Here is a 26,436-nt window from a genome sequence, read left to right as displayed (position 1 = left end):
ACTTGCACTGGTGCAGAGTAAAGCCATGCTGCTCCTGAGTCTGGGCTCCCTGTTGGACCATCTTTTTCCACTCAGGTGGCTCAGATTCCGTTCCACAGCTGAGCACTGGAGGTGGGGACAGCTCTCAGGTGATGGTTCAAAGAGGTTTGGTGCATCCAGAATGGTGAGAGTATCTAGGATGTTCTGCTTGCTCCCACAGTCTGTGCTGAACTGTTGGTGTCCTTCCAGCTCCTTCCACACTGCTCTGTACACACGCTGCCACTGGCATTTGGGATGTGAATTCCTCTTTTCCTGGTAGTGACAGGATGCTGAGAATGTCAAGGCACGTGTTTCTCTGTTATCCCTGCCTCTAAACTCGCTGCCATCTCTTGGAGGATAAAAATAAAGCAGCTTTGTTTGATTTCTAGAAAAAGCCAGACAGTGCAGGGGTCAGAAATAGGCATCCCAGCCCTCCCCATCCCACTGTCTCAGCTGTTGCTTCCTGAGAGACAGAAGCATGTGGTGGCTAAAAATACCCTGTGAAGAGAATACACTCTCTTCTCAACGGGAGAGCATAAATTGAGCCGAGTTGTAACATATACAACTTTTGTGCTTGAGAGAAACATCTCCCAGCGTCACTTTTGGAGAGGGCTTTCCTAATGAAGCAGAAAGCCCAGCCCTGTCTCGTCCCTGTAGTTTGATGCTGTTGAGCAGAGGATCTCCTGCCTGCCCTGCTCCCACCCCCTGGCCCTGCTATGGGAATCTGTGTGGCCAGGGGAGGGGGCAGCCCAGCCCTGCTTTTATAAGCCTGGCCTCGCAGCACCTCCAGGCTGGCAGCAGTGACAGGAGGCTTGGCTGGCTCTGAGATCCCCACCTCCCAAACCCTGGGGTCCCTGGGATGACCAAAGGAGGAATGGAGTCCGTGGAATTGTTCACAGCCGAAGGCAAAGGCAGGGGTTTGAAAGCCCAGAAGGAATTCTTGGCTGGGGATGTCATCTTTGCAGAGCCAGCCTACGCAGCCGTGGTTTTTGACAGGTAAGAGAAAAGCACTTGGAAAGCTCCAAGCAAAAATAATCTCGCTGCAAAATTTCATCTGGGTGGTTGTATAAAAGCTTGGAGGAGTCTGGATGACATCAGAGAAGGCATCAGAGGGAAGTCAGAAGCACTTCTGGAAAGACACACTCACAGCTTGTAGTGCATGTCCTCCCCAGGGCTCAGATCAGCTTGTTCACTTGCAGCATGGTGCAGTTGGCTTCCAGCATGTGACCCTGCAAGGTGCTTGGTGTCCTTTTAGAAAAGCAGTGAACGTTGCATGTGTTCAGTGCCTCACAAAAGCAGCCCCATGCTACCCTGCAGAGAACTGCCAGGAGTCAGGGTAATTCAGGACCAGGAATCTCAGACTGGCTTTGCTGAAGTCTCTGATGGGTAATACATGATAAAATTGAATTCTGTTGTGCTCTGCTCACGTGTACCATCCCAGCTGCACTTCCAGCTCCATCACCCGCTGCCCTCGAACTAGGAGCTGGTGGGGATCAGCAAGTGACACTGTTTCTGTTAAAGAGATTTAATATTTACAGCTGGCTGAGCTAACTGGAGACAAACGTCTGCATTGCTCTTTCACGAGACTGGTTTTAAACTTATGATCACACTGATGTAGCCAGACTCTGAGTTCTTGTGCAAGGATATTTGTCTTTTCTGCTGCTTGTTTTAATCACAACATTTACTCAATCTGTGCTGCTGGTGTGGCTGGTAGGTGCCCACTTCTGCCCTTTGAATCAGTGGAAGATTCACTTAAATAACCTGGAAGAGAACAGATGCAAAGAATGGATTTCTGTGTTGATTTTCATTGGGTTAAATCTAAATTAAAGCCTCTGACACAAATGAAATTTCTTCAGCCTTTTAACATGGTAACTGAGAACAGAATGTGACCCAGGTTTTTAAACTGAGGATTTAGATGGTACCTGAGCTTAAGAAAGTTGTGAGTATTCTTCAAGGGCATCATGGTGAATCCTGAGACTGAATTTTTAGCCCCAAACAGTAACTTCAGCAAATACCCTGCACACTAAACAGGGCTGTGAGCAATTCTGCTTAGCTGAGTTTTGTCTAATTGCATTGGCTCTGCTAATGAAGTCTGGGGCACAAGCAGAGGCTGTGCTGCTGCATTAACCCTGGTCATATCATAGATGAAGCTGATCAGTGCCACTGTGTGATCTGGCAGCAGCAGAGAATTGGATATTAAATAGGCAGAGGAAGAAATAAGTTTTTTATGTGTCTTTCTTTCGCAGTGGTTTCTTTGTCCTTTAACTGTCAGTGGGTGAACATGATTATGAATCTTTGCCATAGCAGGAATGACACCTTTAGTTTTTATTTTATTATGTCATTGCAAGAGCTCACATTAAAAATGTCATTTTTCACTTTAAAATGTTGAGTTCTTGAAGTCTTAACCCTGAGCTCAATTACAGGAGTTGGTGACAAAGTAATTTCTCCTTGATGTGTCCTTTTAGCTCTTCAGTTAGTATTTCAGTTTCACTCATGTCACTAGCTGGAATTTTGTGGTGATTTGCTTCAGAAGTGCCTATGGGCACTTATTTCTGTCATATGCCTTATTAAAAAGACTTTTTTCTTTAAAACAACTGAAAACATTTTGGTTTTTGATGATGGGTTAAAAATATGTTTTCTTCCATGTGCAGTGTTGCACCATGCATGGAGCAGAGCTGCCCGTGTTGAAGAGCTGCAGCTTTGCTGCATTTTCAAATGTCACTGGTGTAATGTGAGACAAGGGCAGAAGCTGTCCCTGCTCCAGCTCAGACTGTGCCTTAGGCTGAGCCTTCCCACAGAAAAATCAGATGTGGTTCCCTGCTTCCCTCCCTTCCTCTCCAAGCTGGTCTTGTTTAGCTCCCCAGGGCAGGTCCAGAGGCTGAGCAGCAAGAAATGAAGGTAAATACAGCCCTTCTCTGCAACTATTGTGCAATAATAATGGATTCGTACCCTCCTGTGACACATTTCATCTCAGAGCTCTGAATATGGGTCAGAGGTGAAACAGTCCCAAAATCTCTGAAACAGACTGAAAGCTTTTTGATTAGAGCTTGGCAGGATATAGCCTGGGTGTGAGATATAATGGAAACACACATTTTTTCACATTTTTCTTTACCTTGATGCTTTTCTTCCACACCCAGGGTTTTGGTTTTAAAGGTCCCTTCTGTTGCTGTCCCAGGGTATTCAGTTGCATCAAACTCCATTGATTTAACTGCTGTCAAAGAAGGGTTGCCTGCATCCTTGTATTTTTTATTCCTGCGAGATTAAATCTACACCTGGCCATAATAGCTGGTTTTGCTCTATAGGAACTGCTGTTGCCTCTGCATGGATGAAGAGCCCAGTGAAGAGGCATGTGCTTTTCCTAGCGCACAAACACAGGTGTATAAGTCCTAAATTTGCTGTTGAGTCTACACTATTAAAAAAAGGGTCTCAACCTGCACAGGCAAACCCAAAATCCAGAGTCCCTCATCCTAATTCAACTCAGTACCTCCCCTGCCTTGCTGAAAGCACTGTGTATGTGTACTATAGAAAAGGGACTCAAACAGGAATGATTGCTGGGTTTCAGTTTTTGGCTCGGGCCCTACCAAATGTGTGACCAGATTTTCCAGAGGTCTCAGCTTTCTTTGTGCATAAAGACCACACAGATGCACGAGAGTGCAGAGCTGGCCTCTGCTTTGCAGTCCTTTGAAGAACTCAGTCCTTTGGGAAGTCTATTCCCAGTCTGTGGGTATTGAGACTCTGAAATCCTTCCCCTGATTTTGCTGTTGAAAGGGGTGTGGAAGGAGGTTGCAGTGCAGAGGCCACACGGTGATTTCTGTGTGGCTGCATGGGATATGCAGGTGAAGCAAAGATCTTTTTGAGATTTGTGGGAGAGGAGCTCTGCAGAGATACAACAGCCATGTGCTTTCCAGAGCACAGCTTGGAATGGAGATCAGACTGGGATATCAGCCACAATTTACCTGGCCAAGTTTAAAGTCAGTAACCAGATACATGTGGGAGCTTTGACAGGCTGCCAGGCAAATCAATGCCCTTCCTGTACCTACTCAGAAAGTCAGGGCTGTTATCACTGCTGGTTACCTGCTCCACTGCTGGAGCTGTTTGCAGAGGCTCTCCTGTCAGCCCACTATGGATCCAGTCCAGGGCAACTGGACAGCATAGCACAGACTCCAACCTGACTTATAGATGTAGGTAGAGAGAGATACTTAGACAGATTCATGTGAGGAGCTGTCAAAGTAATTTTTCACCCAACTGCACATTATTGATGTCTGTCTTTAGTTGGAGGCTGAGTTTGAGGAAGTGTGGAGATTCTATTTTGCTAGGAAAAAGGACAAGTGTTTCCTTTGACAAAACCCTATATCAGGTGTCCCTGCAGAGTCTAACACTGGATTTCTATGTCCAGCCAAGTGAATCCAGCACTAAATGCTGATATAATCAGTGGAGCTCTATATGTGCAGTGAACACAGACATCTACCTTTGAGCTGAATGGCTCTCCAGACCCCACTGGTTGTGCTGGGGAATCTCTACTCAGACACAGGGGGTACAGACAAATGAGCACATCTTGGTGTCTGAATCTACAGGCTGAATCCCACCCTGGAAGCCCCTGAAGGTCACAGGGACCCTGAAAGCCCCCAAAGTTGTTTGAGATGGTGAGGGCTTGTACTCTTCAGTCTCAGATGGTCATCTGAGCAGCAGTCTCTCACACAGACCATTAATCTAGAAATACGTAAAACTCAAAGAAAAATGAGGATCCTATAAACACCAGCCAGCTCATAGTCAGGTTTTAAGGCCAGAGTATGACTCACTAGGATAACTCTGCTCATTTCAGGGGGGTTGGACTAGGACTAGGTGACCTTTAAAAGTCCCTTCCAAGCAAAACCATTCGGATTTTATGATTCTATAACTTAGTTGCTTAACAGAGTGTGTACTTAGTGTTGACTCCTGTATCAAGCCTGTTACTTCTACCTGAATGAGAGCAGGCTGCTTAAAAAAATGGTGATACTGATGGAAAAGGGGTGCAGAACTCTGTGTGATTTCCAGGATAACGTGTAGGCACAGCCTGATCTCTGATTTAGCCTTTCTGCTTTCAGCTGAAATATCACTCAGAAAACACCACTGTCAGGCAGCTTTGCCCTGACGTAGAAGCAGAAAGCTGGAAATGCATTCTCAAGGGATTCTTTGTTTCCTTTGGAGTAATTTTTCAATTTCCAAAGGCCCTGAGCCTCTCACTGAAGCTTTCTGTAATCCTTCCTCCCTCTTTGCTTTCTCCTTGAAGATCCCAGATCTCCTTTCCTCCATCAGCTGCGTGACCATGGCATTCCCAGTGCCGGGGCTGTATGTGACCTTCTCCTCTGACACATCACTTGGCTCTCAAGCCTGTAAGAGTTTACATTTCCTATAAGCAAGGGGATGCCTCATATGTCTCTGTCAGCCTTTGCCAAGAGAAATTTGCTCTTTAACCAGCAGGATTTGAGGGACAGTAGTCAAGGAAAACACTGTCATGTGGTGGAAAGCCAAGGTCACCTGAAGATCTGCTTGATGACTGATCTGCAAATTGATAAAAAAATTGAGATCATGCAATTTTTGCATGTCTTTTTGATGTAGAAAGAGGCTGAAAACATTTTTCCAAGGAAATGTGGGGAGCTCTGCTATTGTAGTTAGGATGACCTAGACATATAAGAAATCCAAAATTTTCCATAACAGCATGACTTAAAAGATTATGGGAACAAATTCTTTGAGCTGACACCGATAAAAACTGAGAGCTAATGTGATCCTATTCATATTTTAAAAAATGTTCTCAGGTTTGATTTTTTATTAGTATCTCATTTGTTCAAAAGCCTAATTAAAACCTGGGAACAGACCTAGATGTTTTAAAGAAAATCTCACCCACATCTCTAAAAAAAGGCTGGGAAATCTTGTAATGAAAAACTAAAAATAAAATAGTCAAAAATTAGTCTAAAATAAATCCTCCTCTCAAATCAGAAAAGCTAGGATATATCATCCCTGACATTTTAAAGATGAAAGTACTAAGCTTCAACTCCTTTTTAAAGGAGCAAACCCATTCTTATGCTAATAATTCATCTTTAGGTAACAGGTGCATTTTCTTAGGCTGCTGTCTTTAATGAAGTGTTAGAGCCTCTACTTGGAAAACCAAGGAGATTTTGCCCTACATCTTAAGCTGGTTTTATGTTGTTCTCTGTAGCAGACTGAGGAGAGAGGTGCCCTGCCAAGCAATAATAAATAGGATTTAGTTGTGAGTAAGGCCATCTCTGTGTATCTGTGATGTACAGGATAGCATGGACCCATGTTTAACAGTTTGGGAGCTACTCACTGTGTCTATCAGCTACTCAGTGAAATCCTCCTCTGTTCTTTGCATTAAAGCCATCTCACCTGGCTTTTCCAGGCCACTGAATGAGATGTTTTGTGTGCTGGATGGCAGATGTTTGGGCTGTGCATGTCTTGGAGATGAGGTTAATACATTTCCTGTGGCAGTGCTCAACCTGGCAGGATCTTAATCTGTCTGAATCCAGTCCAAGCAGTCTCAAGAGTTATTTGTTTCTTGTGCTTTCACTGCAAGCTGTGCCTGCAGGAGCCATGGTTTTGTTGTCAGTGCTGTGTTACCTCTTGCACTCGTTGGTTGGCTCGTTGAAGCACTGTTTTTGTCACTGTAGCTGCATTCAGGAGTAGCTGTAGTTGGGTCTCACCTAAGTGACACCAGAGCACGTGAGCCCTTCAGAGCTCAGCTCGGCTGATGCTGAGCTGGGAGGCCAAGGAAACCTGAGGCTCCCCAGAAAGTCATTCAGTGAGTCAGTCAGTGGCATCTGCCCTCTAAGTCAGCCCTAAATCCTGACCTGGCAAGCTTGTGATGGGCTGGAGGCATAATCACTAAAGAAGATCCTGCTTTTGGTCAGGGTGAGAACCAGCTCTCACTATGTGTGGAAGGGGGCACTGATCACCTCCGAGGCTGCGGGGTGCACACACAGAGCAGAAATCTGTTGTGCTGTCCCTGTGATGAAGCAAGGGAAGCTGAGCAGCAAGACCCAGAGGGTTCAGACCTCCAGGACTCCTTGGTAGGTGCCACAGCAGAAAGGACCTCCCCAGGGTCCTCTCCAGGAATTTTAGTGCTGCCTGGCCATGCAGCATCCTGCTCACACGGGCATGGGCTGCTCTCTGTACTGAAGGGGAGATCTGGGATACCTGGAACCATTTTGGGTTGTGTTAAACACTTTCTAGACCAGACAGAGAAGGTTTTATAGACCAATAATTTCCACAGGCTGAGAGACTTAAATTTAATCTCAGGCTGCTCCACTTGGAGAACCTTAACATTGCAGAGGGGATGAGAGAGGAGCCTTGAACCACTGCAAGCCTTTGGTGTCTGGGTCTTGTGTCTCCAGGACAGGTGGAACCAGAGCCCAGCCAAGGGAGAGCCCCACTTTGTCCTTCCCTTTTGGGGCATCCAGCCCTGAGCTCCTCTGTCACAGCAGGAGTTTCACAACTGCCAAGGGGCACCTGGGGGATTTAGGTGCTCACAGATGCTTAAGGAATGTTAGCTGAAGTTTTATGGAATAGATCTCAAATACTTGTGTCTCCAGATTTTTTACTGGGCCAAGAATTTAGCCCAGGACTCTGGAGTCCTGATAACACACAGTATCTTCAAATCCAGTCTTTGAAACCATTTTGGGGCATGGAGGATCCCATAATGGTTTTGTAAGAGCTTCAGTATTTCTTACACTTGCCAGTCAGATTACCTGGGGGTAATTGTTTCTGCAGTTTCACTACCACAAGGGCTGCTCCTTCTCTTTCTCAAAAAGTCTTGTTTAACATTTCTGGTGCATTTCTGCATCTCCTCAGAAATGAGGGATTTCCAGAGCTGTTGGTAAGTTCTGCCAGCCAGGTTTGCTTTGGAAAATCTGGACACCCCATGCAATAAACAGCAAAATGCAAAGTCAGCATTTCAGAGTGATTTTGTTCTCAGGGAGCAAACTGAGGGGAGAGAAGCACCTGTTAGAAGACTTGGATTTTTCTGCACCGTGTTCCCTTCCAACCTGTCATTCCTCTCTACAAGGAAACTTTTTTCCCTGACTGCCCTTAAAGGAGGTGGCAGGAGGAACCCCCATTCCCCATGTGAGATAATCTCCCTGTGCTTCCTGGCACGATGAAACCATGTGGGTTTATCAGCCCTCTGGCTCTGCTTTGCCTTACAAGGAGTGCCATCTCTCTTGCACCTCTCTGCCCCCCTGACCTGACAGCTGACAGAGCCCAGCCTCACATTTCTCACCAGCTCTCAGCTCTGCCATTGGACACAGTGGAGCATCCCCCTTCCCAGACACGTTTCCTCCTGCCCCATCCCAGGTGCTTGCCTTGCACTGGGCTCCCTCCAGCACTGCTCGCTTTCCTAAACCCTTTTTTCCAAACCTCATTTTTGCACATGGTTTTGTCTGATATGGGTCATCCTGCTTTTAAATCTGTGGCCCTCTTTATCCTGCGAGAGCCAAGGCACAGGGTAGATTATGTCAGCAGCTGACACAATATTTTCAGAGAGAAGAAAATTCATTTTGAATGTACTGTGATATAGATATAAATGTATATGCATATGTATGTGTGTACCTATATATAGGTATAGTAAAGAGGAAGGACAATCTTTGGGCTGGATTCTCTGGGGCTGTGAGTCTGATTCCTGCATGTGGCACATCCTCCTCATGGGATGATCAATATTTTTTTATCTCCCCATGCCTCATTTTCCCCACTCTGCACTGTGCACAATTATAAATGTTTCTTTAATCACAAAGCCTCTATGACCTCTGAGCTTTTTGCAGTGATGAGAACCTCCCTTCTGGCACCAGCAGTGGCTGAGTGGTGTGAATTTAAATTCCCCTGTACTGTCAAGCCTGGCTGGAGGCCCAGATAAAGTGAGCGCTTGCCTGGAGAAGCAGACAGCTGCAGACACCAAATCAGGCAGTGAAAAGCCTTCTCTAGCAGCAAGGGGAAAGTCCCAAAATGTTTTGGGCAGGAGACCAAAGTGTCTCCCCCTCCTTCTCAGTGAATTAAATTGTAGGAGAAAAAGCTGGACACATGAAGGGGGTATGGGGGAGGTTTCCCCTCAGTCTGGGACCCTGGACACTCTCAGAGGCAGGATGTGAGGTCAGACTCCTTCATCAGTATCCTCCCCAGCCTTGGTTATGGTTACATGCATACAGTTGTAGCATGCTTCTTGGAAATCCTGTTTTGAATCCCCCAAAGATGAAATACCCCTTTTGAAGGGCTCCCAGTTATTCCATCACCATTTAACTTCCAGCAACAGCACCAGGCAAGAACACAACGATTTAGCTGGGTGGGATGTTTCTCCATAGTCACCAGAAATCTCGAGATGTTCATTTCTGTGGCTGTGGGGAGCTCAGGGGTGCAAAACTGGCAGGACCTCACTGATCCAAGGTGTCCTTCTGTCCTTGCAGCCTGACACACGTCATCTGTCACACCTGCTTCAAGCGGCAGGAGAGGCTGCACCGCTGCGGGCAGTGCAAGTTTGCCCATTACTGTGACAGGACCTGCCAGAGAGCAGCCTGGCTCAACCACAAGAACGAGTGCTCTGCCATCAAGAGACATGGCAAGGCACCCACAGAAAACATCAGGTGAGAGCTGGCCCCTGTGACCTGGGAGAGAACAGAGCATCCCATCCTGGGTGGCCTGACTTGGGCGAGGTGGAGGTGGGGGAAGGTTTAGGATGGGCCAGGAGGATCTCTGAGATAGGGAAGGTACATAGAAGAGCATCAGTGGTGCAAGAGATGTGCTCCTGTTTGTTTTTTTTTTGTTGCTGGGTCCCAAAAACTCTGCACATGGTGAGGTAAACCTACCCTGCTTGGTTTAGGAAGTTTGGGAAACTGGGGAGTAGGTGGAAAAGTGAAAGAAGAGATGGGTTATTCCCCAATTTGCCTATAGCATACATTAACTTGTCTTCACATTCTGGCTCCACCATAAAAAAATGAGAGGAATCCTCAAGGAAATGGGAGCAGCTGTGGAGGGCTGGATACCAGGGGATTTGTAGAACTTCTCCAGATGAGAACACAGGTGCTGGGACACAACCCTGCACCTCCCTGTGCTTCAGAAGGCTGGGGATGATGCTGACCATCCATCACCCCGTGGATGCTGAGCCTGTCTCAGCTGGTCTGCCTGCACACCGTGGCCCCCCAGGGGATGAATCCTGATGAATTTTGTTCTCTCCATGTGGTGCTGGTGCTGTGACCCCGTGGCTGTGTCCTGGCCAGGCTGGCTGCCCGCATCCTGTGGAAGATGGAGCGGGAGGGCAGCGGGCTGTCCGAGGGCTGCCTGGTGCCCATCGAGGAGCTGCAGAACCACGTGGACAGCTTTGGGGAGGAGGAGAAGAAGGAGCTGCGTGTTGACGTGGAGAGTTTCCTGGAGTTCTGGCCGCCCCAGTGCCAGCAGTTCGGGATGCAGCTCATCTCCCACATATTCGGGGTGGTACGTCCAAGGGGGGGCAGAGCACGGGGGGAGGGTTTGTGATGCCAGCTTTGGGGAGAAACTCTCCAGCTGGCCTCATGAGAGGATGGCTGACTTCATCTCATCCCCCACCTGCTTCTCATCTGCACTGACACAGGGAAATTGAGGCATGGCAAGGGCAAGTGTTGCTATTGGACATAAAATGAGTACACAGAATCTTGGCGAGTTCAAGAGAGAAAAAGAGTTAATTTTATTTCTGACTTTGCAATATATAGAATTCTAAAAGTGGTAGTGGATTGGAGGATGAAATTGCTACTTCTCCAACCACACTGGTCAAACTAACACTCTATTAATTCTCTCTTCTCACAAAGGAGAATGTAAAACAATCATTATTTACATGAACATTGTGTGAGAACTCCAGTAAAAATATGTAAACATTATCAGAAGGCTAAAGAAGTTTTATGAGAACATTAAAACTTTCAAAAGAAAACTTAACACTTAAAAATCAGGGTAACAGGCAAGGGCTGAAACATTTTGTCTGTCTCAATGTGCAGACAAGAGGTTTGCTCAATCATAGGTGCTGCATTTTCATCACAAGTCCCACTGGGCATCTCTGTGCACCTGGGACAGCTGAGAAAATATATTTTTAGTAACTACATCTAGAATGTATTTGAATATAGAAGATCTATTTTAGTAGATACATTAATGTCTATTAATATTGTGTGCATTTGATTTTTTACATTGACATAATATATACAATTAAAACAGCAAAAAATGGAAATTAATAATATCAACTACAAAGTAGTTAACTACAAACTTTTGCTCTCAGTGTTGCAGAGAGAGAAATTCCAGTTCAGGCTGAGCTGCTCTGCTCCCAGCCCTGGGTATCCTGCACTACCCCCTCAGCTCCCAACACTGCCACGAGGAGACACAGGCTCTGCTCACCCCTCTGCCAGTGGCTGCTGTGCAAGACAAGCTGGTCTTTGTCACTCCCAGTACAGGGAGAGGACACAGCTTTGGCACCCACACCACAAAGAAAACCCAGTCCACTGGACACAGGGAGACCCTATGTGCTAGTGACCAGCACAGCTTGTCTGTGGAGGAGCAAGGAAGCACAGAAAAACCACAGAATCAGTTCACAAAGGAAATAAAACTACTAACAGGGTAAAATAATCAGCAGCTGGGTTAATTATTTCCTTTGGTTTATCCTATCAGATTTTTTGTTTGCAGATATTTCCATTATTAATGCTTGTGACTTAAAACCGTTCTGTTCATAGTAGTGTCTCATATAGAAAAGTGAAATAATTCATTCTTGGAATATCTGTCATACAAAAGTAGTAATTCTGAAAATTCACAGCAAAGAGTAGTAGCTGGTTTTTATGAGCTTTGAGGGCAATCCAGCAAACATGACCAGGTTGAATGCAGCAGTCAAGGTTAATTCCTAACTGGTACCTGTTTTTGTGAGTGTGAACTTTGCTTTCTGCTTGAATTGCCTCAAAGTCATTTTCTTGTGACCTTTTTCTGAATTATTTTCAGGAACCAAATATAAGGAAATCAATGCATGGCCCAACCAAGTTTATCTTAGGCATCCCAAATGAACACTGACAGCAAATATTCCATAACATTGACTCAGCTCTGGCCTGGCCCCTCTGCACAAGTCCTGCATTGTTTCTCTTCTGATGTTTTATCCCAGCTGGAGTGTTTCAGCTTTTTCTCCTTTAACACTTCTTCCTGCCTGTGTTTTGGGACTAGATCAGCTGCAATGGCTTTACCCTCAGTGACCAAAGAGGACTGCAGGCTGTTGGTGTGGGAATCTTCCCCAACCTCTGCCAGGCCAACCATGACTGCTGGCCCAACTGCACTGTCGTCTTCAACAATGGCAAGTGAGTGGATTTCTTTCCTTTGCTGCAGCAGGGGTGCAGCCAGCTCAGGCTCTGCCACCCCCACTGTCAGGTCCCTGCCCCAGAAAATCTATTCATTCTTATTTCCTTCTCTCAGAGAGATGGAAATAAGCTCAGAGAAAAAGCCCAAACAGTGTTTTCTTACTAAAGACAAACTAGTTTCCCTTCTTGTTATTTAAAAAATTGTCATCTGATGCACTAACAAATACATAAGATTTGATCCCAAATCCAGCAACCAGCAAAGAATTTTCCCCTGGCATCCTATGAATTTTGTAACTAGACTCAAAATAGGTAGCTAAAGTAGTAAGCAGCTGTTTAACTCACCTCTTATATTGAAGTCTCATCTATAGATAAGGAGTAATTCTACTTGCAAATTATCAAGGATTATGCTGAGTCTACAATCCAAGAGTTTCTCCTAACTGAAGCTTGCACTCAGCTGTGTATCACCATGTGCTGATGTGTTTATAACCATTCCTAACACAACCCCCATCTCAATTAATCACTGATTAACTCTTTAGCAACGGGACCTTAGTGACAGTTGTGTTATCTGAGAGTGCAGGATGCTCTCAGTCTCTGGGCATTCCCTATTCCCACTCCAGTCCTGTAAGAAAACCTCTGCAGGATGAGTGAGATGGAAAAAGATTTGGTGTGAAATGCAGAGATGTTTCACCAGAGCTGGGAGTGGAGGTAGCCCACAGGAGGGATGCCTGCCCTTCCCAGTTTCCAAGCCATGACAGGTATAAACTGCTGTTGAATCAGAAAGTTGTAGTGTGTGCAAAATATTAACTGTGGGAAATTGCTTGCCAAAACCTGATCTTTCCTCTGACCTTTCTGCTACTATTTTACAGCTACCTGTCTTCACTAAACTTTAGTGCTATAATTTAACCACCCCTCTTCCCTCCAGCTCCTCTTTTAACTAACACATTGGTTCTGCACTCCAGTTATCACTGCTGGTTTTCCCTGATAAAATGATACCAGAATTTACCAAGCAGCTGGTAAACAAGCCAAGAGAAAACAAAAGTGCATGACGATGATTACCTTGGTGGAAAATAGGGTCTGATCCAAAGTCAGGTTGGAGTCTGTGCTATGCTATCCAGTTGCCCTGGACTGGATCCATAGTGGGCTGACAGGAGAGCCTCTGCAAACAGCTCCAGCAGTGGAGCAGGTAACCAGCAGTGATAACAGCCCTGACTTTCTGAGTAGGTACAGGAAGGACATTGATTTGCCTGGCAGCCTGTCAAAGCTCCCACATGTATCTGGTTACTGACTTTAAACTTGGCCATCTGGTTATTGGCCAGGTAAATTGTGGCTGATATCCCAGTCTGATCTCCATTTCAAGCTGTGTTCCAGAGAGTACAACTGCTGATGTCAGTGGAGACCTTTCTGTGCAGGAGATCCAATCCCCTTGTTCCTGCCAAATATCAAGAGCAGGTTTTGTACATTCCCTGACCTAGACCACTCCTAAAATCACAGTGCCAGGGCAGTTCTCCACCAAATCCTCTATGGCCCACTGATGGACAATTTGGTCCTGGCAGCTGCACATCAAAAGGGAAGCTCTCATGCAGTGCCACATGAGGCAGGCACAGGCAACCCCCCTGTCTCCTGTCAGTGCAATGTCCAGTGCTATGCCACGTACCCATTTTTTTTTGTTGTTGTACTTGTACATGTGTAAACTGCAGATGTTTGTTTTGTCTTTCAGTCATGAGGCTGTAAGATCAATGTTCCACACACAGATGAGGTGGGTCAGTCTTGAAAGCATCATTCTCCTCCATTCCCCTGTACCCCTCACGCCCCATGTTTAATGGAAAAGATGCAAAGACCCCAAGGGGCTCCCTCTGTTTACTCCAAATTCTACTTTTCCTGTTTTCTAAACTTCTTTCCCTGTGTAAAGCCCCACTAAACCCAAACCTCACTTAACTCTGCATTTTGTAGTAAATGAAAATAATAGTGGTAATAGACTGTCTTCCCCAGGGTGAATTCCCTCTCTGCCTTCCCACCCCCTCCCTTGGCTTCCTCCCTGTCAGTATTTCCCCTCTCCACTTCTCATTTCTCCTCCCCTGACTATGGCAAGAGCATGAAAGTCAGAACAAGGTCTTGCTAATCTTGTACAGCCCAAAATAAAGCCTTGCATATTAGGAGATGAGAAATGACTGTGTTACTGACACACTAAATACTCCGTGTTTCTCCTGCAACAAACTGTGCCCGAGGAATGAGTTACCTACAGTAGCAGACCATGACATGTAGGTTTCAATTCCTTTTTTCCATAATCCATTATTAATGTTCCACCTTTTAATGATGCCACTGTTACCTGATCCAAACTAAATAAATCACAAAAATATGTGCAAAAAAAAAGTTTTTGCTTAACTCATTACATTTGGTATATTATAGTCAGTGTTCTTTAAAGACACTGTGGTCTTTAAAATTTAATCTCAAGCAAGCATGCATTTTCCTCAAAGAAGATGTGAAATACATTTTAAGTGCTCTTTTTCACCATTGAATCTTACCCAGGACATTATATATAGGGCTATAAAAAAGGGGAAAACCAGTTTCACTTCTGGTTAGAGTTGCTATTTGGGGCAATTTGAGTTTTGAGCTATCAGGCACTTACTGTGCCTGTGCATGCAGCTATCAAGGTCCCTGCTGCTCGTGGCAGACACTGGAGAAAGCCCTTGACAAGCTCAGTGGTGTGCTCCTGGCTGACAGTGTCTCTTGAACTCCAGTATTTAAAATATGCCATGTGTTTCCTGGCTAACCCCAAGGGCTATCAATCCCCTCCACACAAGAGATGGCTGCCTGAAATACCCCTACAGTGCTTGGGCTATCAGGGGCATCATGAAAGTCAGAGGCTTGATTTTGCTTCTCTGGTTGCATGACTCACTTTGATGAGGATCCTGTGAAGTGTTAGCGGGAATGTTTATATGTGTAAACTTTTCAGGTGGGAATTGCTCTTTTTTGTGCACTTCCTCCTGGAGTAGCTGGTTGCACCTTTCTCGGTCTGGCACTTTCCTGTACTTGTGACATAACTAACAGCTGTCCTTTGTTACAATGGCATGTTTGGTGGTAAATTTTGTATGAAATTTGTTGCTGATATGGCAACACCCAGAGAAGATCAAGACCAGCCTCGGAGAAGAATTTTGACAGCAGCTTTAGCAGAGCTGGAAGACTCAGAGCTACGCCCTTGGTACTGAGAGCCTGTAACAGGAATTCCAAGGGAATTAGAAGGGAATTACAGGAGAATTACAACTGTTTGCAAAAACATGATCACACAGAATAAGTCATGTCCTCCCCAAAAAGCTTACTTCTAAAGCACCTGGTGATACCTGTGAGTCCTCTGCCACCTCTGCCTTTAGTGAGGCATTTGTTGGGTTCCACCTAGAGTGCCTCATGTTCTGGTGGAAGCCAACAGGTTCCCCCCAGGTCCATCTCAGGGCAGACATGCATTAAACACACTGTTGAGCTCACTAGTAGCTGGGAGAGGAGGTGGGTACAAAAGAACCACCTCACAGCTGGTATTTGTTGGATTTTTTCCCCATTCTCACCAAATTCTCTAGCCAGTTGTGCCTGTTTAGCCCCTACAACTGAGAGATGGCCCAGAGTAACTGGGACATTCAGTATGTAGAGTGAAAGAGCAAGGGAATAGCTCTGAATCTCCACATTATTGAAGACCTTTTGCAGGGAATGACATGAGGGAAAGGCAGGTACAAAGGTCTGGCTTTCCAAATCCCGTTATCAGGGCCTTGCCATGGATTTCAGTAGTAGAGGTTGGCAACTGAATTGTGGTAATAGGTCAAATGAGCTATTTAAAAATATACTCTCTCCAGATAATTACTTCTAAGCTTTTATGTGGAAATGCATGAGCAGGGTGAGGGCATCTCTTATGCAGCAGCCAGAGGGAATTTGTCTTAACTTTTCAAAGTGAGAACGATACCGAAGGCAGCAGAGCTCAGGATCTGGGAGTATAGCCAGGGGTGTGTGGGTAGCATGCAAAGCAGTACTTAAAAAAAGACCCCAAATCCAAACTCAGCATTTTGGTGTGTATTTCTGATCTCAATGTTTTTTCTTCTGGTGAGATCTCCTGCAACAAACTAAAAGTTGAGGTCTAGGTTCAGCCCCCATATGGATAAATTAATGGAGCCATAACCTCTTTATAGTTCAGACCTTTACATATCCCTGCCAGGGACTTGTAGAGGGGCAGGAAAAACTGGTGTGACTGTGTTCTTGCTCTGTATTCAGTTGACCAGGCTGCTGTTCCCCTCTGCACTGCCTCCCTGAAGCCTTAAAGCAGCGCCTTAGGGCGAGGGCTCGCCCCTGCAAGGCAGGGCAGGCTGCAGGAATGGTCCCTGCTGGCTCTGTGGCTGCACTTCTGCTTCTGCTGCTTCTCCACATGCACATCTCATCTCCTGTGCCCCTAGGATCGAGCTGAGGGCCCTGAACAAGATTTCCCCGGGGGATGAGCTGACGGTTTCCTACGTGGATTTCCTCAGCCTGAGCGAGGAGCGGCGGAAGCAGCTCAAGAAGCAATATTACTTTGACTGCACGTGCGAGCACTGCAAGAAACAGCTCAAGGATGACCTGATGCTGGCAGTGAAGGCAGGGGAAAGCAAGGTATGGTTTGTCCTGCAGTGTCCAAACCCAGTGGTGGCTGCATCTCCTCTACAAGGCATCTGTGGGTCTCTAGGACTGTGGTTTCTCAGCAGTCTCGATAGTCTCGATGGTCAGATTTTGGCAAAAGCATGACTAATGCCAACGTAAAAAAATGAGAACAGATCTGGACCTTGATTGGGCACAACACCAATTCAAGCCCACCATGCAAGGCCAGTCCTTATTATACAAGGTAAGTACAGTTTTTAATTTTAAAAAGCCTCCCAAAGTTGCCTTTAACCTAAAAGTCCAACAATAGACAGAATAAAAAAAATATTGGAAAATTAGGGCCAGAGCTGAGAAAAATGTTGGCATTTAGATTGTGGTTTTTTGGGTTGTTGTTTTTTTTTTTTTTTTTTTTTTTTTTTTGGGGGGGGGTTTCTTTTGTTTGTTTGTTTTTTTTTTTTTTCTGAAAAACTGCAAGGGACTCTACATTTTGAGTGCAGAAGGAGAAATGTGTTGCAGGTGATCCATGGTGACAGGACTAACGAGTGCTGCTGAAGCTCTGTGGTTTGTACCATCACACAGGCTGCAGGAACGTGGGAAGCCTGAACTCCCAGTCCCTCTCTGCAAAGGCCTGTCACAAGGAGTTTGCACCATCACTTGACATTTTTGCATGCTTGCTGCAGGCAGACTGACTGTGAGGAATTAACATGTTGAACTGCTCATTTTTAAGTAATCTTTCTTTTCCCTGGAGGTCTCACAAGTCATCCAGCAGGAGAGTATAGGGCTGTGTCTTGCTGTTGGCAGTGGGATGTGTTGCTTGGGCAGCAGCTCCAGTTTATGAGTGTGCTGGCAGCTCTAAGAGTTTCTTTTTAGTTCCTCTGCCCAAGGATATAATTGCTCATAGGTTTTGTGATCTCTGGCAGTGCTAGCTTGGGGATTTCTACTCCTGCAAGCCTTATAAAGTGTATAAAGGAAGGTAAAGCAAGGCAGAGCAAGTCATTGATCTGCAGTGTTGAGCAGTCACACCATGAATCAGACAGTACAACCCAGGGGATGATGTGGAGCAGGGGGGAAACAAAACAAAAAAATTGGGCTGAGGAAATGTGACCTCACAGAAGCAGTGCCAGCAGGAGAGCCCCAGTGAGATGCAGCTTCCTGGGAAGGAGCACAGAACTCTCAGCCCCCCTCTCAGGAGGTGCCAGGAAGCCAAGCTCAGTCCTGCAACTCTTCTTTCAGAGACATGGCAGCCAGGAAAGGCTGGATGCTGTGGAGTGTAACTCTCTCCTTGAGAAAGGTTTAGAGGAATAGTATTGAGCTGATATAAGGGAGCTCCCTTATAGGAGACAGGAGATGGGACTAGAGGAGATCCTTGCCTTGCTGGGTCAAGTTCTCCTCTGGTACAAAAGACCCTGCTATATAACTCCATTTTAAATTATCAAGCTTCATCTTACAGCTAATCCTGACTAATGTACTTCTCCACTTATAATATAAAGTTGTCCCAGAACTCAGTTCTCTGATGCAGAAGGATTTTTATCTGGCTTTCTGCAGGAGTATTTTTGAACACATTCTCCAGTAGACAGCATTAAAAAAAAAAAGTCTCATCCATCATTCAACACCTGCTATCAAGTCTTGACTGAACAGAGACCATGAATCACAGAATGATTTGGCTTGGAAGGGACCTTATAGATCACCTCATTCCATCTGTCCTACCCTGAGCAGGGACACCCACTAGACATGCACCATCCCCTTTCTGTGAGCATTAGAGGTGTTGTGCAGCACACAGCAGGAAAACATGCACTTCTGGGGCAATGTCCTCCACAATCTGAAGTGCTTGTGCAGAAAAAGCCTGTGAGTATGCAAGGTGCATGATTTCAGCTATTAAAAATACACCCCATCCACAGACAATAAGTATCCAGGCTGACCTCACCCGCAGAGCAGTTGGCTGTGTCACGTTTCCTGAGCTCAGACACACTTGCCTGGGGGCAGCAGTGCTCACAGCTGCTTGGAAAAAGCGCTAGGAATACATGGGAGATGGACAGCTTCCATCCTCAACAGCTGCTCTGACCTCCAGTCCTTCACCCCTTCCAAAGAGTAGCCCAGTTCCCATTGTTTAGAGTGGCAACTGACTTAGAAGTCTAGTAAAGGCGAGGGAGGATTTTTATTAGAAAAAGCCACTGTGGAAATGCTGTTTGAGGTTCCTATTCTGGGAGCCTTGACGCAGACAGCACAGCAATGTGATTTGCACTGACATTAACATTGCCTTTGGGTGTGCTGCTCAGACAGCTGCCCAAAGCTGATTAGCTACAGTAGCTTCAGTAAAATGCTATAGAATAATAAATCATAACACAAATGGTAACATAATAACATCTGTAACAGATCGGGGTAAATGGGTCAGAAAATTACTGGTTTTCCTTCAATACTAGAATTCGAAGAGGATTTCCCAACTAGATGAATTTCAGATTCCTCAAAAGTCTAATTGACCATGTGTGGAAAGAAGACAATAGGACAGCCCTATAGTCCTGACTCCCAGTCTTTACATCCTTCATTGCAATATGGGGACTCTGCTTTTGATCTACACCCAGAGGTCTTTCCTGGCTGCTGGCTCTGCTGTGTGTCTCCAGACCAGGCTCTTCCCAAAAATTCCTGGAGTCACGTGACTGTGGGCTGATTTCAGATTTCCTCATTTATGAAAAGGAAGGTCATGATAGCTGGAATAGTTCTGGAGTGCAAATTTGAAGGGCTCAGAGAAGCAGAGGATGAATGGTTCTGCTGGATATCATGTTATATTTCAGTATTAAGGGAATAAAGAGGTGGCAACTAATAATGAACTCATTAGTGTCTTGCCAGGTGTTCCTACATGTGCTTCATGTCTCTAAATGCATGGTGAAACACAAACTTCTTTTAGGTGTGCAGGAAAACACATTTCCCTATCGAGCTGAAATCTGAGCTTAGCCATCTTAGGCTATTTGGAACTAATGACAGCATTTGTCAGGGTAGGTAAAATCCAGGGATCTTTCCTATTCCACTGGTCTCTCATTCAAGAGCCTCATTTCCCTCTAGCAGCTGCACTAAGAGCACCTGATATTCTCCAGCTGGGGCCTTTCACAGCCTCTTTGGTATCTCAGGAGACCTCTCAGTTGCAGGCTGAATTCTGTCCCTTTTCCAGAAGGGAAGAGTGGTGGGGAGGGTTGAGGAATCTAGCTGTGCATATCAGAGGCACATGGCCACTACCCTGATGGGCAACACTCCCACTGAAGTCAGCAGGACTTTCACCTTTTGACCTGGAGCTGGGACCATTGCAGCCTTGGGCAGGTCTGAGGAGCACACTGGTATTTACAAGCAGCAGTAGGAAGTGGTGATGTAGGAAGCATCCCACCAAGCTGATTTCAACCAATATACCTTGGCACATGTGAGGCAGTGCATTGTCCTCACTGGTTTTCCTGCTGCTGTCCCCAGCCCTCTGCAGACACAGTGAAGGAGGTGATCCAGCTCTCCAAGGACACCCTGGAGAAGATCAGCAAGGCCCGCATGGAGGGACATTACCATGAGGTGAGTCCTGGTACTTCTGCTCTCTTGCTGCACACACACTGCCTAGGAAAGGAGGCCTTGTTCCCCTCTAGATTCCCAATTTATAGCTGAAACTGTAAAGCACAACCATGTCTGAGGCATCCCAGACTGATTTTTTTTTGTAGTGATGACACAAAGAGATTCAGGTGACTTCCAGCACCTCTGACTGACACAGGTGTTGAACCCAAGGCTCCTGGGTGAAACTCATGATTTACAGGTGTAACAAGTCAGCTCTGCCAGGTAGCCTCAAAAAAAGAAGGACAGTGGGTTTGGGAAAGGAACAAGACCATCAGGGGTCTTTGTGTTGATCTCTTTAGTGCCTTGTGTTGCTCATTTGTTAGGTGCTGAGGATAGATGTGTGGTTTGGGTGAGCCATGTCCCACCTTAGAGTCCAAGCTATAAGGGCAACGGGTGAGACATCTCAAGTATTTTCTTTTTTTTCCCCTCTTTTGCTCACCCAGGAAATATTTAATTGTTCTCCTCAGAGAGCACTCCAGGTTCAGTAGTGACCTCTGGGTTGTAACTGTCTTTGGGAAAAGGCTGAAGCCCCCTAGAACAGAAATCTGGACACTGACCCATGGCTAGATCAGGCATGGAACAGTACAGCTCTGTGTCTCCAGCCCCAGGGGGTCATTAGGAATATTCCTTGCATTGAATATTTTCAGGAGGCTGGTGGATGGCATTGGAGTATGAGTCCTGTAGGTACTTGGTGTTTGACAATACCCAGCCTCCTGGAGTCTTTATTCTCCTGAGCAGTACAAATCACTTTTTCCTCACCTCAGTTTTATGAGTGTAACCCTGGGAGAGAAAGCTGTGAGTGCCAATCATTTTCCTAGGCTGATGTTTCTCAACATATCAAAGGACACCCTCCCTTCCCCAACCTTCACAGAGGCTGGCTCAGCCTCAGGGAATGGCATGGACTGTGCAAACCACGGGGTCTTGGTGTGGCAGCTTCAGGCCCAAAGGTGCTTGGACTCACCCTTGCTGTCCCTCCACACTCAGGTGGTGAAGCTGTGCCGTGACTGCCTGCAGAAACAGGAGCCTGTGCTGGGGGACACGAACATCTACCTGCTGAGGATCCTCAGCATTGCCTCCGAGGTGCTCTCCTACCTCCAGATGTTTGAGGAAGCAGCTGACTATGCCAAGAGGATGGTGGATGGCTACCTGTACGTCTGTGTCCTGCTTCTGGCAGCTCTCTGTGCTCGTACCTTGTTAAGCAGTGCCTTACAGGAATAATTTTCTTAGTCTGCTCCCATGAGGGCAGTGGTGGTGAAATTCCTATGGGAAACTTTTTATACCACCAGACAGAGAGGGGTCCCTTCTTAAATGCACAAACACCTTAATTTACTAAACTGGAACTGGCAAATGGTTTAGGAACATCTTTCACTGGCCTTTTTGTTTTGTCTCAGAGCCATCTCAGGGCTGCCCTGATAGCAAGACACAGAGCCTGGGTGCAGGACACAGAGGCTGTGACTGCAGGAGATGGCCTGTTCCCTGCACCCTGCAGGAAGGAGAGGTCAAAGAGAAACCATGTCAAATGGCTGTCACTCAAGATATCTCCTCACTCCTGAATATTACATGGATTTTGTCTTGGCTCATTATATAGTTCTGTGGTAAAAGCTTAGTGAGAATAAAGAAATTCAGGTTTAGTTCACATAGATCCAGGATAAACCTCACATTAAAAATTAAGTGCTTTATTATTACTGAGGTTTTATTACAGGACTGATGAGTATTTAACAGAAGGGAAAAAGAGGAAAGAAAGAAAAATAATGGAAACTGTTGAGAACAGAGAAAAGCCAAATTCATAATCTTATTCATCCTCCTGCTGAGGACATCTCACACTCATTACTTGTCTTTTTGGTCAGTTCTACCCCAAAAGGGTGTTATATTTTGTTCTTTTGCAGAGGGGTGACAGAGTCACCTCCCTGGCTTGCAGGCCTAACAAGCAACTTCATGTCCCAGCCCTGGTGCTGAGCTAATTGACTGAGAGAGAATTCTTTCTTCTTTGTGTTCCTCAATTTTTCAGACCATGGTGAGGACCTTGGTAGTTTCCTTTCTTGCTTTAAGTGCCAATTCAAATTCCAAAGAAACCCTTGAGGGCAGGTTTTCAGCTAAGTCCAAGCAGTTTCTAACTCTGCTTAATCTTTTAAAGTTGGATGTAGAGGAGAAGTTACATTTTTCCCTTTAGGCACTTAAAATTCCCAGATGAAGGGATGCATCTGCAGAGGGTGAGATGCACATTTCTGGAGTTTCTGGAACCATCTGTTTCTCTTCCTGCTCTGAATGAGGAGTTGGTGATTGTTGCATTGTAACCCCACTAAGTGTGTCAGGTTAAGCTGGTGCCAGCTGAGCCGTAGGGTCAGATCTGTGTTCTGTTTGTGCCAAAATATTGATGGAGCGTGGTTTTCTTTTGGCATGAGATGACAGAGCTTGGTTTCCTCCAAGCCAGGAGTTGAACTTTCCCAGTCCATATCCCATTTTTCATAACTCATGTCCCTGTACAGCTCTGTCCTTGTGTAATGTGTTCCCGTCCCTTTCTAAGAAGAGCACATTTTGGGGGCACTGGCTGCAACAAGCTCTTCACCTGAGTAAACAAACTGCTCTTTGGCAAACATATCATGTCAGTGACACTTTTGAGAACCTAGATTTCTCCTGAACTAAAATTACCCAATGTTTTTCCAGGAAAATTTACCATCCCAACAACGCGCAGCTGGGGATGGCCGTGATGCGGGCGGGAGTGACTCACTGGCACGCTGGCCTCATTGAAGTTGGCCATGGCTTGATCTGCAAAGCCTATGCCATTCTCCTGATAACCCATGGACCTTCCCACCCAATTACCAAAGACCTGGAGGTAGGTGTCATCTCCTGTCTTGTCTCTGCTCTTTATCTGGGCAAAATTACAGTCAAGTCATAGAAACAACAGACTGTAGAGATGAGAGATGTATTAAGTGCTGACTGCTTCTCATAATCTAGATAAAACCATTAGTGCTGTGGTTTTGTCTAGATTATGTTACATTCTGCAGGGAAATGCATGTCCTTTCTTACTGGAAATTTTCATCCCTGAAAAGCAGCTTTTATTTTGCACCATAACATACATGGGAAATGGCAGCTGAGCCCCTGAATCTTCTTTGAAATTGCTGTGCCAATAGACAGAGCCCCCCCATTCTTCCAGCAGGCTGATTTCACTGCTCTCGGAGGGATGACATTGGAATTTGGGTATATCAAATCACATGTGGTGGATGTGCCCAGTTTCCCACCTGATTTTCTTTATTGGTGTCTATTCTTCTTTATTTACCACCTTCTCAGCAGTAGTATGTTTCTTTCCTCAGATGACTGATAGGTGCATTTCCTAGCTTAGAGTCAAGAGTGGAGATCCGAGTGAATTACATCTGCTCAGATGTGAGGAATTATTTACAATTGCAACTGGGGAATCTATTATTTCTTTGGCCCCTAAGTCCCTTCATGTGACCTGTTTGCTTTATAGCATTCTCCTTTATTACCCCCCAAAAATTATAGGATACCAGATGAAATCCTTTATTGATGTCTTAGTCCTCATATAGCAGAGCTATAACCTTCACTGGTACAATTTTATATCTTCAGAAAAATTAATATCTACTACCTAAAGCCAACCTGTTGACTGTTTCCATATGTGCAGCAGAGGATGAGATACCTCCATTTCTGTGCTTCCCTTCACATTTTAGGAAGAAAATAGCAGATATATGGCACATGCTTATCTCGGTGCTCCTAAACAAAGGATTGAATAAATGCACAGAGAGGTGTAAAAATATATCCTAGAATTCCTTCTGATCCTCTGTTATAATGCAGCGCTAGGAATGACTGCTGCTGCTGAATCCTGGGGTATAAAGGGTGCAACTGTGGGACTGAGCAACCCTCTTCTCCCACTTGAGGTGACCCCCACCCTGGTGATGGGCCACCCCAAGGGCCAGGCCCTGTGTGTGGATGGGAAGTGCACTCATTTCCTGGCTCTGCACAGCATCACCTCCAGGTCCTGCATCACTTTTTGGAGCATGAGGCTTCCCAGTAGCTTGTGGGAAAGCTGGATGTGGGAAAGGCTGATGCTTTCTTTAGCACGCCAGCAAATGAGAGTGAGAAAGGAGCAGAATATCTGTGTCCAGCCAGCTTTGGTCCTGCTGGTGGGACACTGAGGGCAAGGTGCCTCAGTCACTGCATGGCCTAGGACATCCCTTGGGAACAGTGCCTGATAGTGGCAGTTATTCCAGTTTGAAAGCAAAACCAGTAAGAGACTCCAGGTCAGAAATACAATTTATTAAGAAAAAAAAAAAAACAAAAACAAACCCACACAATAAAATACATACAATAATACAAAAGAAAAACCACTGACAGAGTCAGAATACAACCTGACACCCTGCTCGTTAGGGTGGTGGCAGCAATCCAGATGGAATGGTCTTGTTGAAGTGGTGATCCCATAGAAAAGATCTAGTAGCTCTTGTCTTCTGGAAACCAGTGGGTAAGAGCTGCTTGTTCTGTCCCAAACCCCAGATTATATCCAGGTGAGGATGCTTAGCTCCTCACCCCTGGGCAGAGCATCTCACAATGGGCTGCTACCATTCTGTGAGTTTTGGTGGGTCCATTAAACAGAAATGGCCCCCAGAGGGATTTATCTGTGGGTCATGGGCAAGGCATTAACAGGAGATAAGGAAAAAACCATTGCCCTCTTGGTTTCAACAGCTCTTGAAGATGGGGATAGAATACATCTTTATATTGTAACCTAGGACAGCCCAGGGTTTGTAACCAGCTGTGTCCCTCAGGTCATGCGTGTCCAGACGGAGATGGAGCTGCGCATGTTCCAGCAGAATGAGTTCATGTATTACAAGATGAGGGAAGCTGCCCTCAAGAACCAGAAGATTCAAGTCATGCCTGAACCCAGCAATGAGACCGCACCAAGCCTCTTCCACAAAAAGGAATAAACCTGGAGCTTGACACCAATTCATGCCTGTAGGGTGACATCACCCATGGCACTTCCAAACACTGGGAATGTGATACAGCAATGTGATTGTTTCCAGTGGCACAAGTCTGTCAGCATGGACCTGCTGGGGGAGCATCCTGGAAACTCTTCTGAGGGCTTAAAGCAGAGAGGTCCCGGCAGAAACAACATCCCTTTTTCTATCACTAAGGCATTAAATAATTAAAGAAAAAAAACAGTTAGAAAATTTACATTTTTATTGGAAGCATGTTTCTTTCTACACATTCTGATTCTGAATTCCTTTGTTAAATTTTGATTGATAGATTTTTCTTAAGGGGTTCTACCACTTCCTGGGGATGACATAATTTCTTTCCAGTGGTGTCCATGGGAAGATAGAAGTGGGAAGCCAGTTACAAGAAGTGTCATGTACACCTGTGGGCAATGAAAGCAAACTGAACAAGACACACAGATGGTGTTTTGTGTTAAATGATATTTTTTTTATGAAAAACTGCTGAAAAATGATTTTGCAGCTGGCACAGGTGCAGCATTGAATTGTGGGCCATTTGCAAGTGAGACTAACTGGAATCCTTACACCAAGATAAGTTAATTGAGATAAAGTATTCTCCTTAATTACAAATCAGAAAATGTCTGCAGTGATGGACATGGGGCCATGCCAGAAGCCTGTTGCTATAGTTCAGTGCACTGGCTGAGTGGATTGTTCTAACTAGACAAGCAGTTTCCAGGGAGGGGAATCCATCCTTCCTCATCAGGGTCTCTGATGCCTTAAAACACCTGCCTTTTAACTTAGGTGTTTAATCAATTTTGCACTGAGGAGAAAAGGGATAGTACAAAGAGCAGCTGCAGTGAACTGCCAATAAATAAATGTATTTGTTGTCTGCCCATATGTCTCAAAACCCAGCTGATTTCCTGCAGATTTTCAGTGGCAGCCTGGAGGGGGAAAGGTTTATT

At 45.6% G+C, this 26,436-nt stretch overlaps 1 protein-coding gene across 2 annotated transcripts; it reads left to right on the top strand.

The window, feature by feature from the left end:
* The first annotated feature begins 593 nt into the window (after positions 1 to 593).
* Positions 594 to 25,714, top strand: SMYD1 (SET and MYND domain containing 1). Of its 2 annotated transcripts, XM_021535738.3 has the most exons (10): positions 594 to 1,014; positions 9,465 to 9,641; positions 10,275 to 10,488; positions 12,220 to 12,350; positions 14,068 to 14,106; positions 16,781 to 16,973; positions 20,412 to 20,504; positions 21,525 to 21,688; positions 23,205 to 23,373; positions 25,313 to 25,714. In XM_021535738.3, exons 1-10 carry the CDS (start codon positions 878 to 880, stop codon positions 25,469 to 25,471), a joined length of 1,476 nt encoding a protein of 491 aa, XP_021391413.2. In that variant the 5' UTR covers positions 594 to 877; the 3' UTR covers positions 25,472 to 25,714. The 2 variants fall into 2 exon arrangements, with proteins under 2 accessions (XP_021391413.2, XP_021391414.2); XM_021535739.3 differs by lacking the exon at positions 14,068 to 14,106.
* Positions 25,715 to 26,436: the final 722 nt, after the last annotated feature.

The sequence above is a fragment of the Lonchura striata genome, chromosome 4 (assembly GCF_046129695.1).
Source record: "Lonchura striata isolate bLonStr1 chromosome 4, bLonStr1.mat, whole genome shotgun sequence".
NCBI classification, from domain to species: domain Eukaryota; kingdom Metazoa; phylum Chordata; class Aves; order Passeriformes; family Estrildidae; genus Lonchura; species Lonchura striata.
Note: the sequence above shows the minus strand (reverse complement) of the source record. Positions and strands in the feature narration are given on the sequence as shown.